The 16,037-nt window shown below is 40.4% G+C and overlaps 1 protein-coding gene across 2 annotated transcripts in view; it reads right to left on the reverse strand.

Annotated features, from left to right (window-relative positions):
• The window catches only part of unc5ca (unc-5 netrin receptor Ca), a 326,512-nt gene that overhangs the window by 69,507 nt on the left and 240,968 nt on the right, over window positions 1–16,037 (reverse strand). The window contains exons 6-8 of one of the 2 annotated variants that reach the window (XM_031817172.1): window positions 15,541–15,708; window positions 14,504–14,668; window positions 1,174–1,230 (exon numbers count right to left, since the gene is read on the reverse strand). In XM_031817172.1, the coding sequence (XP_031673032.1) occupies window positions 1,174–1,230; window positions 14,504–14,668; window positions 15,541–15,708 (390 nt within the window). The remainder of the gene's footprint in view (window positions 1–1,173; window positions 1,231–14,503; window positions 14,669–15,540; window positions 15,709–16,037) is intronic. The other variant, XM_031817173.1, reaches the window with a different exon arrangement.

Below are 16,037 nucleotides of genomic sequence, written 5' to 3' on the forward strand. Positions count from 1 at the left end.
GTACATGTTACTAAATTACTGTACATGTTACTGTATTACTGTACATGTTACTGTATTACTGTACATGTTACTGTATTACCGTATATGTTACTGTATTACTGTACATGTTACTGAATTACTGTATTACTGTACATGTTACTTTATTAATGTACATGTTACCGTAGATGTTACTGTATTACTGTACATGTTACTGTATTACTGTACATGTTACTGTATTACTGTACATGTTACTGTATTACCGTATATGTTACTGTATTACTGTACATGTTAATGTACATGTTACTGTATTACTGTACATGTTACTGTATTACTGTACATGTTACTGTATTACCGTATATGTTACTGTATTACTGTACATGTTAATGTACATGTTACTGTATTACTGTACATGTTACTGTATTACTGTACATGTTACTGTATTACCGTATATGTTACTGTATTACTGTACATGTTACCGTAGATGTTACTGTATTACTGTACATGTTACTGTATTGCAGTACATGTTATATAAAATGTGTAATTAGAACTTAAATACTGTTTGACTTTATACTATTATGTATTATGTTATATACAATGTGACTTATATTTCCTTTATGACACAAATACCTAAATAACCTATAGTGGGAGTGCTAGAATAAAGATGGTCTGGAACATCTCATCCTGTAGTACAATGCTCTTCCACATCCTATCCACCTCCCTACAGTTATTTCACATATATCTCCCCACTTTGATGATAAAACTAGGAGCCACAAAACGCCAGAATCAGAATGTTTAACTTAGATGAATAGATGTCTTTGAACACGAAAAGAAAATGAGAACAAATTGTCTGGCAATGAAATCCTGAGAATGATTATTATGTTTAATATATACGTTCATAGCTCAAGGAGTGAGAGAGATAGAGTCCTCAGTAAAACTCTCTCACACATCAAGATGAGGAGGCTGTAATAGCACAGAGAGACTGGGACCTCTCTGACACTAGAGACCAGTATAGTGGAGCTGACTGGAGGAGGAGGCACTAGGAGAATCATCAAGGAGGGGAACGCTGTAACCTTAAGGAATAGGTGGTATGGCATGACACAGGGGGGAAAACTCAACAGGGACACAAATCAATCAACAAAATAAGAGAAGGGGAAGAGGGGGAATGGAAAACAACAAAAAAAGACACCAACTCACATGAAAATCCCAAATCACTGTCGGCATTAGGCTCAGTGGACAGCTGATATAATGAACCTTGAGGGGGAGAAAAGGGGAGGGAGGGCACGGTGAAATCAACGGAACAAAACAAAACTAACAAAATAAGAACATCTAAATGGTCACCTGTCACTGAAAATGTAAACATATACACCACTGTTCAAAGTTTGGGGTCACTTAGAAATTATCTTGTTTTTCTAAGAAGAGAACATTTGTTGTCCATTAAAATAACATTAAATTGATCAGAAATACAGTGTAGACATTGTTAAATGTTGTAAATGACTATTGTAGCTGGAAACGGCAGATTTTTAATGGAATATTTACATAGGCTTGCAGAGGCCCATTATCAGCAACCATCACTCCTGTGTTCCAATGGCACGTTAGCTAATCCAAGTTTACCATTTAAAAGGCTAATTAATCATTAGAAAACATATATGCAAAAGGGTTAGCACAGCTGAAAACTGTTGTTCCGATTAAAGAAGCCATCACCCACTGTAGACAGACAATGATGATGGCATTGAACTTGATGCGGAAGACAAGTATAATAACAGGTTGCCTATTCAAAAAAAAAAAAACACGAGAAGAAGATGAAATTCAGGACATAAACCAAAGAAAAATAGAAGGACTGAAGTCAGAGAGGGAAAATACAGGACATAAACCAACGAGAAATAGAAGGACTGAAGTCAGAGAGGGAAAATACAGGACATAAACCAATGAAAAATAGAAGGACTGAAGTCAGAGAGGGAAAATACAGGACATAAACCAACGAGAAATAGAAGGACTGAAGTCAGAGAGGGAAAATACAGGACATAAACCAATGAAAAATAGAAGGACTGAAGTCAGAGAGGGAAAATACAGGACATAAACCAACGAGAAATAGAAGGACTGAAGTCAGAGAGGGAAAATACAGGACATAAACCAACGAGAAATAGAAGGACTGAAGTCAGAGAGGGAAAATACAGGACATAAACCAATGAAAAATAGAAGGACTGAAGTCAGAGAGGGAAAATACAGGACATAAACCAACGAGAAATAGAAGGACTGAAGTCAGAGAGGGAAAATACAGGACATAAACCAATGAAAAATAGAAGGACTGAAGTCAGAGAGGGAAAATACAGGACATAAACCAACGAGAAATAGAAGGACTGAAGTCAGAGAGGGAAAATACAGGACATAAACCAACGAGAAATAGAAGGACTGAAGTCAGAGAGGGAAAATACAGGACATAAACCAATGAAAAATAGAAGGACTGAAGTCAGAGAGGGAAAATACAGGACATAAACCAACGAGAAATAGAAGGACTGAAGTCAGAGAGGGAAAATACAGGACATAAACCAACGAGAAATAGAAGGACTGAAGTCAGAGAGGGAAAATACAGGACATAAACCAATGAAAAATAGAAGGACTGAAGTCAGAGAGGGAAAATACAGGACATAAACCAACGAGAAATAGAAGGACTGAAGTCAGAGAGGGAAAATACAGGACATAAACCAATGAAAAATAGAAGGACTGAAGTCAGAGAGGGAAAATACAGGACATAAACCAACGAGAAATAGAGACCTTTATACGCTACTGTACTTTCCTCAGTGGCAAAAGTGTTGTCAGCGCTAAGACAGTCTATAGAGTAGCTAGCTAAAACTAGCACAACCACAACCACCACTCTGTGTCAGCTCACCACAAGGACAGCTGTGTATACTTCGGTAGCCAACTATCTACCGTACATATGGTGTAACTATGAACAACTGTTCATGTATAGTAGAAAATATAGCTCTTCTTTGCAGTCAAAGTGTCTCGGCTAAGGAACTTTTATTCTATAAATAGGCTCCCAAAAGACAAACCTTATTCTATTAAAGTCTTCTGACCTCTGCAAAATACCTTCCTTTCACAGGACACCATTCCTCAACCACATTTCTTCACTAAATCTGCAGTTCTTGATATTAGGACTCAATGTCGTGTACATGAGAAATATCATCCTTTCATGTACTGTAAATTCCCTCTTGTAACATGGACACTCTTACTGACAGTGGTGGCTGCTTTGTGTGATGTATTGTTGTCTCTACCTTCTTGCCCTTTGTGCTGTTGTCGGTGCCCAATAATGTTTGTACCATGTTTTGTCCTGCTACCATGTTGTATTGCTACCATGTTGTTGTTATGTTGTGTTGCTACCATGCTGTGTTGTCATGTGTTGCTGCCTTGTTATGTTGTTGTCTTAGTTCTCTTATGTAGTGTTGTCTCTCTTGTTGTGATGTGTGTTGTGTCTTTATATTGTATTTATTTGTTTATTTTGAATCCCAGCCCCCGTCCCCGCAGGAGGCCTTTTGCCTTTTGGTAGGCCGTCATAGTAAATAAGAATTTGTTGTTAACTGACTTGCCTAGTTAAATAAACAAATGAAAACACTAACCCACCACTAAAACTAACCATAACCCACTGGTAAGGCCAACCCTAAACCACTGGTAAAACTAACCCTAACCCACTAGTAAAATTAACCCTAACCCACTGGTAAGACTAGCCCTAACCCACTGGTAAAACTAGCCCTAACCCACTAGTAAAATTAACCCTAACCCACTGGTAAGACTAACCCTAACCCACTGGTAAGACTAGCCCTAACCCACTGGTAAGACTAGCCCTAACCCACTGGTAAGATTAACCCTAACCCACTGCTAAGACTAACCCACTAGTAAAACTAACCCTAACCCACTAAACTAAACCTAACCCACTAGTAAAACTAGCCCTAACCCACTGGTACAATGAACCCCTAACCCACAAAACTAACCCTGACCCACAAAACTAACCCTAACCCACCGGTAAGACTAGCCCTAACCCACTAGTAAAACTAACCCTAATCCACTGGTAAAACTAACCCTAATCCACTGGTAAAACTAACCCTAATCCACTGGTAAAACTAACCCTAATCCACTGGTAAAACTAACCCTAACCTACTGGTAAAACTAACCCTAACCCACTGGTAAAACTAACCCTAAACCACTAGTAAACTAACCCTAACAAACTGGTAAAACTAACCCCTAACCCACTAGTAAAACTAACCCTAACCCACTGATAAAACTAACCCTAACCCATTGATAAAACTAACCCTAACCCACTAAACGAACCCACTTACATTTAACTTAACCTTCTTGCATTTCACTGTGTTGAATGTCAGAAGATAGGTTTACCTGTGTTTCTACGTTGTGTGGTACTACGGTACCATACCACTATCAAGCAATGCCATGATGCAGCATTGAACATGTACAGTTGTCTTTAAAATGTGTTTCATTCAATCTGAATCATCGGAAATAAACTCCAACCTAGACTCATAGGAAACACAAGTGAAATAGGCACAGAGTAAAGGTATGTTTTCTATGCTAATACAGTGCTTGTTGTCTAGTACACTCGGTCGATGAAAATGGCATCTGTCTGAGAGCAAAGCAACAAAAGCTCCTTAAATCAAACACAGAGAATTGGACGAGAGAGGAAAATACTTGAGGTGAGGCAGACGGAGGTCAAGTGGATTTCAACTACTCAGGTTTTATAATGGGAAAACTTTAGATGGGAAATAGGAAGAAAGCAGGAAAGTGTCTGTAGGTGCAGTAGCCAGAGAAAAGTCAATTATACAGCACTATCAGAGACATCAAGCACTACTCAACTCCACTAGTTTTCAACATTTTCAAGCCCCCCCCCGCCCCCCACTCCTCACAAAAAATATATAATCTTTATTAACTCCACCCAGCGTAAAGTTATGTCTAATTTCATGTAAATGGATTTGAGAAATAATAAAAAGGTAATGATAAGAATAGTTAAGAGACAATTACATTTTGGGAAGAAACAGAGAGGGGCATACTAGAGGCAGCATATACACAAACTATTCAAAGCCTGGATGCAATCTAATAGAATCCAACATAATCCAACAGAAACTGTTTTTTTTCTTCCCCACACAAACATATTAAAGTACCAATCTAGATGCAAAGTGTTTGGACCCATTAGAGTAGGATGATGAGGTCTACATACGTATTGCTTTCAGGATCATATTAGAAGCATTGCAGGCTTTTAAGCCTCATGGATTTCTCCTAAATATTGGAGGAAACTGTTATTAGTGCAGACATAGACAGGGCTCAAGCCTCTAAAAGCACAAAAATCAATCTGGGGAAACGAGGCTGAATCTATTCTGTTATGGGTTTTATATTCAGAGTATACTCCCCATCCATCTAGCTGGGACTTAATGCAGCGGCTGGATCTCACAAGCCCAATGAGAGCATTTAAACTATGGATAGCAGCGCTGCGCAGCCAAGAAATATGAACAGACGGATCCTATGACCATCAATCACAGTGATCATGTAAATGCATGCTAAGGCTAACGCTCATGATATAGGTACAGCGCTAGGCTTTCCTAAGGCTAACGCTCATGATATAGGTACAGCGCTAGGCTTTCCTAAGGCTAACGCTCATGATATAGGTACAGCGCTAGGCTTTCCTAAGGCTAACGCTCATGATATAGGTACAGCGCTAGGCTTTCCTAAGGCTAATGCTCATGATATAGGTACAGCGCTAGGCTTTCCTAAGGCTAACACTCATGATATAGGTACAGCGCTAGACTTTCCTAAGGCTAACGCTCATGATATAGGTACAGCGCTAGGCTTTCCTAAGGCTAACACTCATGATATAGGTACAGCGCTAGACTTTCCTAAGGCTAACGCTCATGATATAGGTACAGCGCTAGGCTTTCCTAAGGCTAACGCTCATGATATAGGTACAGCACTAGGCTTTCCTAAGGCTAACGCTCATGATATAGGTACAGCGCTAGGCCTTCCTAAGGCTAACTCTCATGATATAGGTACAGCGCTAGGCTTTCCTAAGGCTAACGCTCATGATATAGGTACAGCGCTAGGCTTTCCTAAGGCTAACGCTCATGATATAGGTACAGCGCTAGGCTTTCCTAAGGCTAACGCTCATGATATAGGTACAGCGCTAGGCTTTCCTAAGACTTTTCTAACAACATGCATGTATTCATTTGATTTCCTTTTAAATGTGTCAAATCCATTAGAGGTTTTCTGTCTAGCAAATGTGGAATTTCACGCTGCTTTTCTAAAATGTGTGAGTTTCAGAGAGTTTGTTGAATACTGAAGAGTGTGCAGTTGCGTCAGAAGTCAATGAGTTGCTGTCTTCTAACACCATGAGGATGTTCTATGTATGTGTTGTTGTGTTGTTGTGAAGTTGTGTTGTTGTGTTGTTGTGTTGTTGTGAAGTTGTGTTGTTGTGAAGTTGTGTTGTTGTGAAGTTGTGTTGTTGTAAAGTTGTGTTGTTGTAAAGTTGATGTAAAGTTGTGTTGTTGTAAAGTTGTGTTGTTGTAAAGTTGATGTAAAGTTGTGTTGTTGTAAAGTTGATGTAAAGTTGTGTTGTTGTAAAGTTGTGTTATTGTGAAGTTGTGTTGTTGTGAAGTTGTGTTGTTGTAAAGTTGTGTTGTTGTAAAGTTGTGTTGTTGTAAAGTTGTGTTGTGTTGTTGTGAAGTTGTGTTGTTGTAAAGTTGATGTAAAGTTGTGTTGTTGTAAAGTTGAATTTGTCCCATGTTTCATTGTATCCTATTCTATACTTTCTCTGCTTCCTCTTGACCAGGACTCCCTTAAAAAAAATCTCAATTGGACTGGTTAAATAACATACAAATATATATATTTTTAAAACAGGTAGAGGAGGATTTAGCAGATACAAATATACTTATAAATACTGTACTGTGTAATGAGAATCTTAGAATCATACACTATATATACACAGAAGTATTTAGACACCCCTTCAAGTTAGTGGATTCTGCTATTTCAGTCACACCCACTGCTGACAGGTGTATAAAATCGAGCACACAGTCATGCAATCTCCGTAGACAAACATTGGCGGTAGAATGGCCTTACTGAAGAGCTCAGTGACTGTCAACATGGCACCGTCATAAAATGTTACCGTTCCAACAAGTCAGTTCGTCAAATTTCTGCCCTGCTAGAGCTGCCCCAGTCAACTGGAAGAGCTGTTATTGTGAGGGGAAAAGTCTAGGAGCAACAATGGCTCAGCCGCAAAGTGGTAGGCCACACAAGCTCAAAGAATGGGAATGCTAAGTGCTGAAACACGTAAAAATCATCTCTCCTTGCTTACAACACTCACTACCAAGTTCCAAACTGGCTCTGGAAGCCATGTCAGCACAAGAACTGTTCGTCGGGAGCTTTGTGAAATGGGTTTCCATGGCCGAGCAGCCGCACACAAGCCTAAGATCACCATGCACAATGCCAAGTGTCGGCTGGAGTGGTGAAATGCTTGTCGCCATTGGACAGTGGAAACGCATTCTTTGGAGTTATCAATCATGCCTCACCATCTGGCAGTCCGACAGACGAATATGGGTTTGGCAGATGCCAGGAGAATGGTACCTTCCCCAATGCATAGTGCCAATTGTAAAGTTTGGAGGAGAAATAATGGTCTTGGGCTGTTTTTCATGATTCAAGCTAGGCCCCTTAGTTCCAGTAATGCTACAGCATACAATGACATTCTAGACGATTCTGTGCTCCCAAATTTGTGAACAACAGAATGGGGAAGGCCCTTTCCTGTTCCAGCATGAGGTGGCAGGGTAGCCTAGTGGTTAGAGCGTTGGACTAGTAACCAGAAGGTTGCAAGTTCAAATCCTTGAGCTGACAAGGTACAATTCTGTCATTCTGCCCCTGAACAGGCAGTTAACCCACTGTTCCTAGACCGTCATTGAAAATAAGAATTTGTTCTTTTTCATTTTTCATTTCACCTTTATTTAACCAGGTAGGCTAGTTGAGAACAAGTTCTCATTTGCAACTGCGACCTGGCCAAGATAAAGCATAGCAGTGTGAGCATACAACAAAGAGTTACACATGGAGTAAACAATTAACAAGTCAATAACACAGTAGAAAACGAAGGGGGGGTCTATATACAATGTGTGCAAAAGGCATGAGGAGGTAGGCAAATAATTACAATTTTGCAGATTAACACTGGAGTGATAAAAGATCAGATGGTCATGTACAGGTAGAGATATTGGTGTGCAGAAGAGCAGAAAAGTAAATAAATAGAAACAGTACGGGGATGAGGTAGGTGAAAAGGGTGGGCTATTTACCAATAGACTATGTACAGCTGCAGCGATCGGTTAGCTGCTCAGATAGCTGATGTTTGAAGTTGGTGAGGGAGATAAAAGTCTCCAACTTCAGCGATTTTTGCAATTCGTTCCAGTCACAGGCAGCAGAGTACTGGAACGAAAGGCGGCCAAATGAGGTGTTGGCTTTAGGGATGATCAGTGAGATACACCTGCTGGAGCGCGTGCTACGGATGGGTGTTGCCATCGTGACCAGTGAGCTGAGATAAGGCGGAGCTTTACCTAGCATAGACTTGTAGATGACCTGGAGCCAGTGGGTCTGGCGACGAATATGTAGCGAGGGCCAGCCGACTAGAGCATACAAGTCGCAGTGGTGGGTAGTATAAGGTGCTTTAGTGACAAAACGGATGGCACTGTGATAGACTGCATCCAGTTTGCTGAGTAGAGTGTTGGAAGCCATTTTGTAGATGACATCGCCGAAGTCGAGGATCGGTAGGATAGTCAGTTTTACTAGGGTAAGCTTGGCGGCTTGAGTGAAGGAGGCTTTGTTGCGGAATAGAAAGCCGACTCTTGATTTGATTTTCGATTGGAGATGTTTGATATGAGTCTGGAAGGAGAGTTTGCGGTCTAGCCAGACACCTAGGTACTTATAGACGTCCACATATTCTAGGTCGGAACCATCCAGGGTGGTGATGCTAGTCGGGCATGCAGGTGCAGGTGCAGGCCCGACTATCTTAACTGACTTGCCTAGTAAAATAAAGGTAAAATAAATTTTAAAAAATGACAATGGCTCCATGCACAAAGCGAGGTCCATACATAAATGGTTTGTCGAGCTCGGTGTAGAAGAACTTGACTGGCCTGCACAGAGCCCTGACCTCAACCACATTGAACACCTTTATGATGAATTAGAACGCCGACTGCGAACCAGGCCTAATCGCCCGCACTAATGCTGAATGGAACCAAGTCCCCGCAGCAATGTTCCAACATCTAGTGGAAAGCCTCCCCAGAAGAGTTGAGGCTGTTATTGCAGCAAAGGGGGGCCAACGTCATACTAATTCTTATAATTTTGGAATGAGATGTCCGACAAGCAGGTGTCCAACATACTTTTGGTAATGTAGTGTATTTCTCCAAAATAATATCTACGGCATAGCCTTGTTCAAAGGGAGTGCGTCATATGATGCAAAACACATATCAGCTTTTTTTTTTTTTGCTCCATGTTGAAAACTTGACTGCTGACATGTATAATTTTGGAATCTGCCTTGTGGGGAATCATTGGTGTTTTGACTAATGTCATGTCTATACGAATATGGCTTAAATTCACTAGCTAGCCAACAAACAACTGTAACAATCTATTTGAGAGACAACAAGTGTTCATTGTGCAAATGTATTTATGTTTTCAATAAACATTTGGAGACAAAAAATATATAGTTTACATGTTGTCAACAGTCTAAGCCAACCCTGTCTGTTTCGCCCCATAGTTGAGTAAGCATAATTTTTGTTGCTAAATAACCAACCCATCTATGAACTGTGGACTAGTGTTGTATTCCTTTAGTGAGATTTAACAGCATTATTACAAGCAGTCTGCAGTAACACATTTCTATCCAGTGTTTTCACTTTAGTTGCAACTTTGAGTCCAATGCCTGGTCAGTAACTACAGACAAACACACAATAAACAAGATGCTTTTCCTACATGTCAACACATAATTGGCTTCTCTTGGAAAAGAGTCACACTTCTTTTTATGTTATTAAGACTGAGGCCCAATTTTCCATGGGGGTTTAAGATTTCTGTTGTTTCTATTGGGGTCAAAAATATCAACAATTCCGGAGGGATTGTAATTACGTCAGCTCTTGTTAATTATGCTAGCTCATACGTAGTTACGCTAGCTCATACGTAGTTACGTTAGCTCATACGTAGTTACGCTAGCTCATGATCGTCATCATTTGTCACTATCTTTTCTATAAACTTCCTGAAAACATGGTCTATAACTCAGGTATTGACCTTAATTGTTTAAGTTTGATGTGAAGCTTCTACAGTGCAATACAGTGTCCATATTAGGACAGCCTCAATCTGACGCCTAATACAGTGCCTTGCGAAAGTATTCGGCCCCCTTGAACTTTGCGACCTTTTGCCACATTTCAGGCTTCAAACATAAAGATATAAAACTGTATTTTTTTGTGAAAAATCAACAACAAGTGGGACACAATCATGAAGTGGAACGACATTTATTGGATATTTCAAACTTTTTTAACAAATCAAAAACTGAAAAATTGGGCGTGCAAAATTATTCAGCCCCCTTAAGTTAATACTTTGTAGCGCCACCTTTTGCTGCGATTACAGCTGTAAGTCGCTTGGGGTATGTCTCTATCAGTTTTGCACATCGAGAGACTGAAATTTTTTCCCATTCCTCCTTGCAAAACAGCTCGAGCTCAGTGAGGTTGGATGGAGAGCATTTGTGAACAGCAGTTTTCAGTTCTTTCCACAGATTCTCGATTGGATCCAGGTCTGGACTTTGACTTGGCCATTCTAACACCTGGATATGTTTATTTTTGAACCATTCCATTGTAGATTTTGCTTTATGTTTTGGATCATTGTCTTGTTGGAAGACAAATCTCCGTCCCAGTCTCAGGTCTTTTGTAGACTCCATCAGGTTTTCTTCCAGAATGGTCCTGTATTTGGCTCCATCCATCAATTTTAACCATCTTCCCTGTCCCTGCTGAAGAAAAGCAGGCCCAAACCATGATGCTGCCACCACCATGTTTGACAGTGGGGATGGTGTGTTCAGGGTGATGAGCTCTGTTGCTTTTACGCCAAACATAACGTTTTGCATTGTTGCCAAAAAGTTCAATTTTGGTTTCATCTGACCAGAGCACCTTCTTCCACATGTTTGGTGTGTCTCCCAGGTGGCTTGTGGCAAACTTTAAACAACACATTTTATGGATATCTTTAAGAAATGCTTTCTTCCTGCCACTCTTCCATAAAGGCCAGATTTGTGCAATATACGACTGATTGTTGTCCTATGGACAGAGTCTCCCACCTCAGCTGTAGATCTCTGCAGTTCATCCAGAGTGATCATGGGCCTCTTGGCTGCATATCTAATCAGTCTTCTCCTTGTATGAGCTGAAAGTTTAGAGGGACGGCCAGGTCTTGGTAGATTTGCAGTGGTCTGATACTCCTTCCATTTCAATATTATCGCTTGCACAGTGCTCCATGTTCTGTTATAATCTCCACCCGGCACAGCCAGAAGAGGACTGGCCACCCCACATATGCTCTCTCTAATTCTCTCTTTGTTTCTCTCTCTCGGAGGACCTGAGCCCTAGGACCATGCCCCAGGACTACCTGACATGATGACTCCTTGCTGTCCCCAGTCCATCTGACCGTGCTGCTGCTCCAGTTTCAACTGTTCTGACTTATTATTATACGACCATGCTGGTCATTTATGAACATTTGAACATCTTGGCCATGTTCTGTTATAATCTCCACCCGGCACAGCCAGAAGAGGACTGGCCACCCCACAAAGCCTGGTTCCTCTCTAGGTTTCTTCCTAGATTTTGGCCTTTCTAGGGAGTTTTTCCTAGCCACCGTGCTTCTACACCTGCATTGCTTGCTGTTTGGGGTTTTAGGCTGGGTTTCTGTACAGCATTTTGAGATATCAGCTGGTGTACGAAGGGCTATATAAATACATTTGATTTGATTTGATTTGTTATTATGGTGCAGGTTTAGACAGAGATACATTATGGTGCAGGTTTAGACAGAGATACATTATGGTGCATGTTTAGACAGAGAGATATATATATATATACATTTAAATTGAAATTCATCAATATATTTAGTGTGCAAAGGCTCTCCTGTTTTTTTATGATCCATACATAGTTTCCTAACCCCAGAAAATGTGCCTAAATAAACTACAAGATCAGTGTATTTACCAGTTGGTGCTGAAACGGAGACGAATATGCATATATTTAGATAACTTTCTTTCATGGATCCCTATATTCTGAACCCATTCTCTCAATGTATTCTCCTGAGACTGTCGACACAATTCTAATTAAAAGGTGCACCGTATTTAAACGGAGAGCTTAATAAGATACCTTTACTGAAAACCCTATTGAATGACAAATCCACGAGAAAATCTGTTAGCCAGCAAGTCGGAGGGTTTTCAGCTGTTGTAGTACATTATTCTGTGTGCTCAAGGTAGCCACCCCTGTAGAGCACATTACCTGCCTGCCAGTGTATCATTTGGGACGGATCCTGACGGAACAGGATCCGGCAACTCTCAGTTTTGGACCGTTTCATTCCGGACACCCATTTGCCAGGATCCAGCATGAAAAATAATGTTCACTGTTCGCTTTTATTATAATTTTTTACATAGCAATCAGAGAACTTTGACTCCTCTTTAATTCTCCTGCACCCTAAAGAAAACCTAATGTGAAAACATGCCTGATATTCTAATAATTGATTCACATGGGGCCGGCCCGGGTATAAGGTTTGTGCAACATTGTAGCCTATATAGACCAACGTGTGGCCATTGCTGTGGTGAGAGAAAGAAGCGTGCATGTATCTCTCACAGAACTACTGTAAAATTGGATTCACTTTCTATGATCTCTCTCCCTCTCTCTGCGCTGATAGAGATGAGCCTTCAACTCTCATCTCTACAGTGATGCACTTCATCATTTATTTCCTTATAGAATCATAGCCGTGGGAAGTGTCCAGGAGGTGCCACACCCCTGATAAATATATAAAGTTATAGAATTACTGCTGTCTGTTCAGAAATAAATTAAATCATTCTGAATATTTAGTCATAGAGGATCAATAGCTTCTTTTTAAAAATAGCTGTGGATTGTGGGTAACCCAATCACAAGGAATGCTTACAGTTGGGCAAGCGTGGCAAATCTGTCAGTGAATAGCATGCAGCTAAAACAGGCCTTTCACAATATTTCAAATACAATCGCGGGAAAACACAGATTGAAAAGCAAATGGCTCCTGCTAAAAAGAGAAGAATCTAATCTGTCTGTAGGCTACCAAGTTATAGACCTATTCAGCGAACATCATTGTTTTACAAAGAAAAACAAGAGAGATAAGCTTTTGGCAAGAGCGCATTAGCCATGGCTGGTGATTGAGCTGTGTATCATTGGGTGAGTCAGTGAAACTGGAAAGCTTTTTAAGGACTATAATTTCCTCCTCATATTGTACAATGTGTTTGTCTCCGTACAACTAGGTTTAGGCAATTGATGGATTCAAGACAAGGTCGTTTTCATTGATCTCAGATTCTCAGATTGTCAGTATCAAGTAGCCTGTCATTTCAATCATTTGTGAGGTATTAAAAATATTCTACTAGTCTCCAATAATCTAAAACGATGTAGTATTGCATGAATTTAGTTTATAAAAGCAAAACAAACAAAAAAATCCTTTGCAACTTCTGCAAGTGCCTCTACTCTGCTGCTCTATACCAGTATGCAAAAGAGTTGGTAAACACATGCAATGCTTTATTATAAAGGTGATTTTTGTTTTATGCGTCTCGGTACCTCAGAGCCCCCCTGGGTCAACCCCGTCTCAAGCTCACTTTTTGTTCCGGCACCTCCCAATTTACAAATGAAGCGCTGGCGCCTGCATTAGGTATGTCTGAATACCAACTACAGAGAAGTACGTAGGAAAGGCATATCAAATCAGGCCCATAGTGCATCTGGTGGTCAAAAATGTATAATAATGTGCATTGTTTTCTCTCCCTATTAACATTCTACAGATCTGTATACCACCATCAATAGACACATTTAAAGGATAAAACATTTTAGGTTCACATGTTTGATGAAGATGCTCACAGGCATACTTTGTTTTGTAAGTACACATATCTGTCTGTCCTTATCCTACCTCATTTGCCCACACTGTACATATACTTTTGTTTTTCTATTGTGTTATTGACTGAATGTTTGTTTATTCCATGTTATTCCATGTGTAACTCTGTGTTGTTGTTTGTGTCGCACTGCTTTGCTTTATCCTGGCCAGGTCGCAATTGTAAATGAGAACTTGTTCTCAACTAGCCTACCTGGTCAAATGAAGGAGAAATAAAAAGTGTTTTGCTGATGTTGCGTGTGTATGAGAGCAGGAGGAAGGAGGTGAGAATATAACAGAGCCAGTGAAGAAGAGGAGGAGCAGGAGGAAGAGCAGGAGGTGAAGGAGGACAAGCAGGTGGAGCAGGATGAGGAAGAAGAGTTAGTGGGGGAGGATGTTTACTCACTCTGCATGCAGAGTCCGTCAGTACAGTTCTGGGACTGTAGGACCATACCCTCGCAGTCCTTGCCTCCATTTTTGGGTGCAGGGGCATTGCATTCTCTCCTGCGCCAGTGAGTGCACTCTGTACCACAAGTAGACCACTTACTCCACTCTGTCCACAACCCGTCAACTGTAGAGGAGAGTGAGAGATACAGGGTTCACTGCGATACAATATCAACACAGTTGATCTGGCTCTGAAGGTAAAATACAGAACAATACAATACAGAACAATGCAATATAGTACAGTACAGAGTTAAATGGAGTAGTATAGTATAAAACAGAATATATTATAATATACTATAGAACACAACAAAGTAGACTAGAACACAACACAACAGAATAGAACAGAATAGACTAGAACACAACACAACAGAATAGAACAGAGTAGACTAGAACAGAACACAACAGAATAGAACAGAGTAGACGAGAACACAACACAACAGAACAGAGTAGACTAGAACACAACAGAATAGAGCAGAGTAGACTAGAACACAACAGAACAGAATAGAACAGAGTAGAATAAACACAACACACCAGAATAGAACAGAGTAGATGAGAACACAACAGAACAGAATAGACTAGAACACAACACACCAGAATAGAACAGAGTAGACTAGAACACAACACACCAGAATAGAACAGAGTAGACTAGAACAGAACGCAACAGAATAGAAAAGAGTAGACTAGAACACAACAGAATAGAACAGAGTAGACTAGAACACAACACAACAGAATAGAACAGAATAGACTAGAACACAACACAACAGAATAGAACAGAGTAGACTAGAACACAACACAACAGAATAGAACAGAGTAGACTAGAACAGAACACAACAGTATAGACTAGGACAAAACACAACAGTATAGAACAGAGTAGACTAGAACACAACACAACAGAATATAACAGAGTAGACTAGAACACAACAGAACAGAACAGAACAGAATAGACTAGAACACAACAGAATAGACTAGGACAAAACATAACAGTATGCATGTCCATACCAGTGCAGAGGGAGGTGCAGGCCAGCTTCTGGGTTGCCTGTCCATCACAGGGGGCTCCTCCGTTGAGCGGGGCGGGATTGGTACAGCTGCGGGTACGCTTTTGGTAACCGCGGCCACAGCGACTGTTACACACGGACCACTCTGTCCATGTCGACCAGCCGCCGTTCACTATGATAACAGAGAACGGAGAGAATAAACATCTACGCACACAAAAAAGTTTGAATCTCCTCTTATATTTGAATCTTGGACCCATTTTTTTTTAAATAGTTGAAGTGTGATCAGAGGGATGTGTCAGTACAGGCAGGGCTAAAAGTACATTTCTGTTCTTCCCGGTACGGGACCTCCTACAGTGGGGTCCAAAATGATTCACACCCTTGATAAATATGAGCAATAATGACTGTATAAAATAAATAAAATATTGAGCTACATTGTATCCTCAAAAATATAGGGACGGTATTATTTTATACTAATAATATTGCTCAGAGAAAGAGATTTTG

Source organism: Oncorhynchus kisutch, linkage group LG3 (assembly GCF_002021735.2).
Source record: "Oncorhynchus kisutch isolate 150728-3 linkage group LG3, Okis_V2, whole genome shotgun sequence".
NCBI classification, from domain to species: Eukaryota; Metazoa; Chordata; class Actinopteri; order Salmoniformes; family Salmonidae; genus Oncorhynchus; species Oncorhynchus kisutch.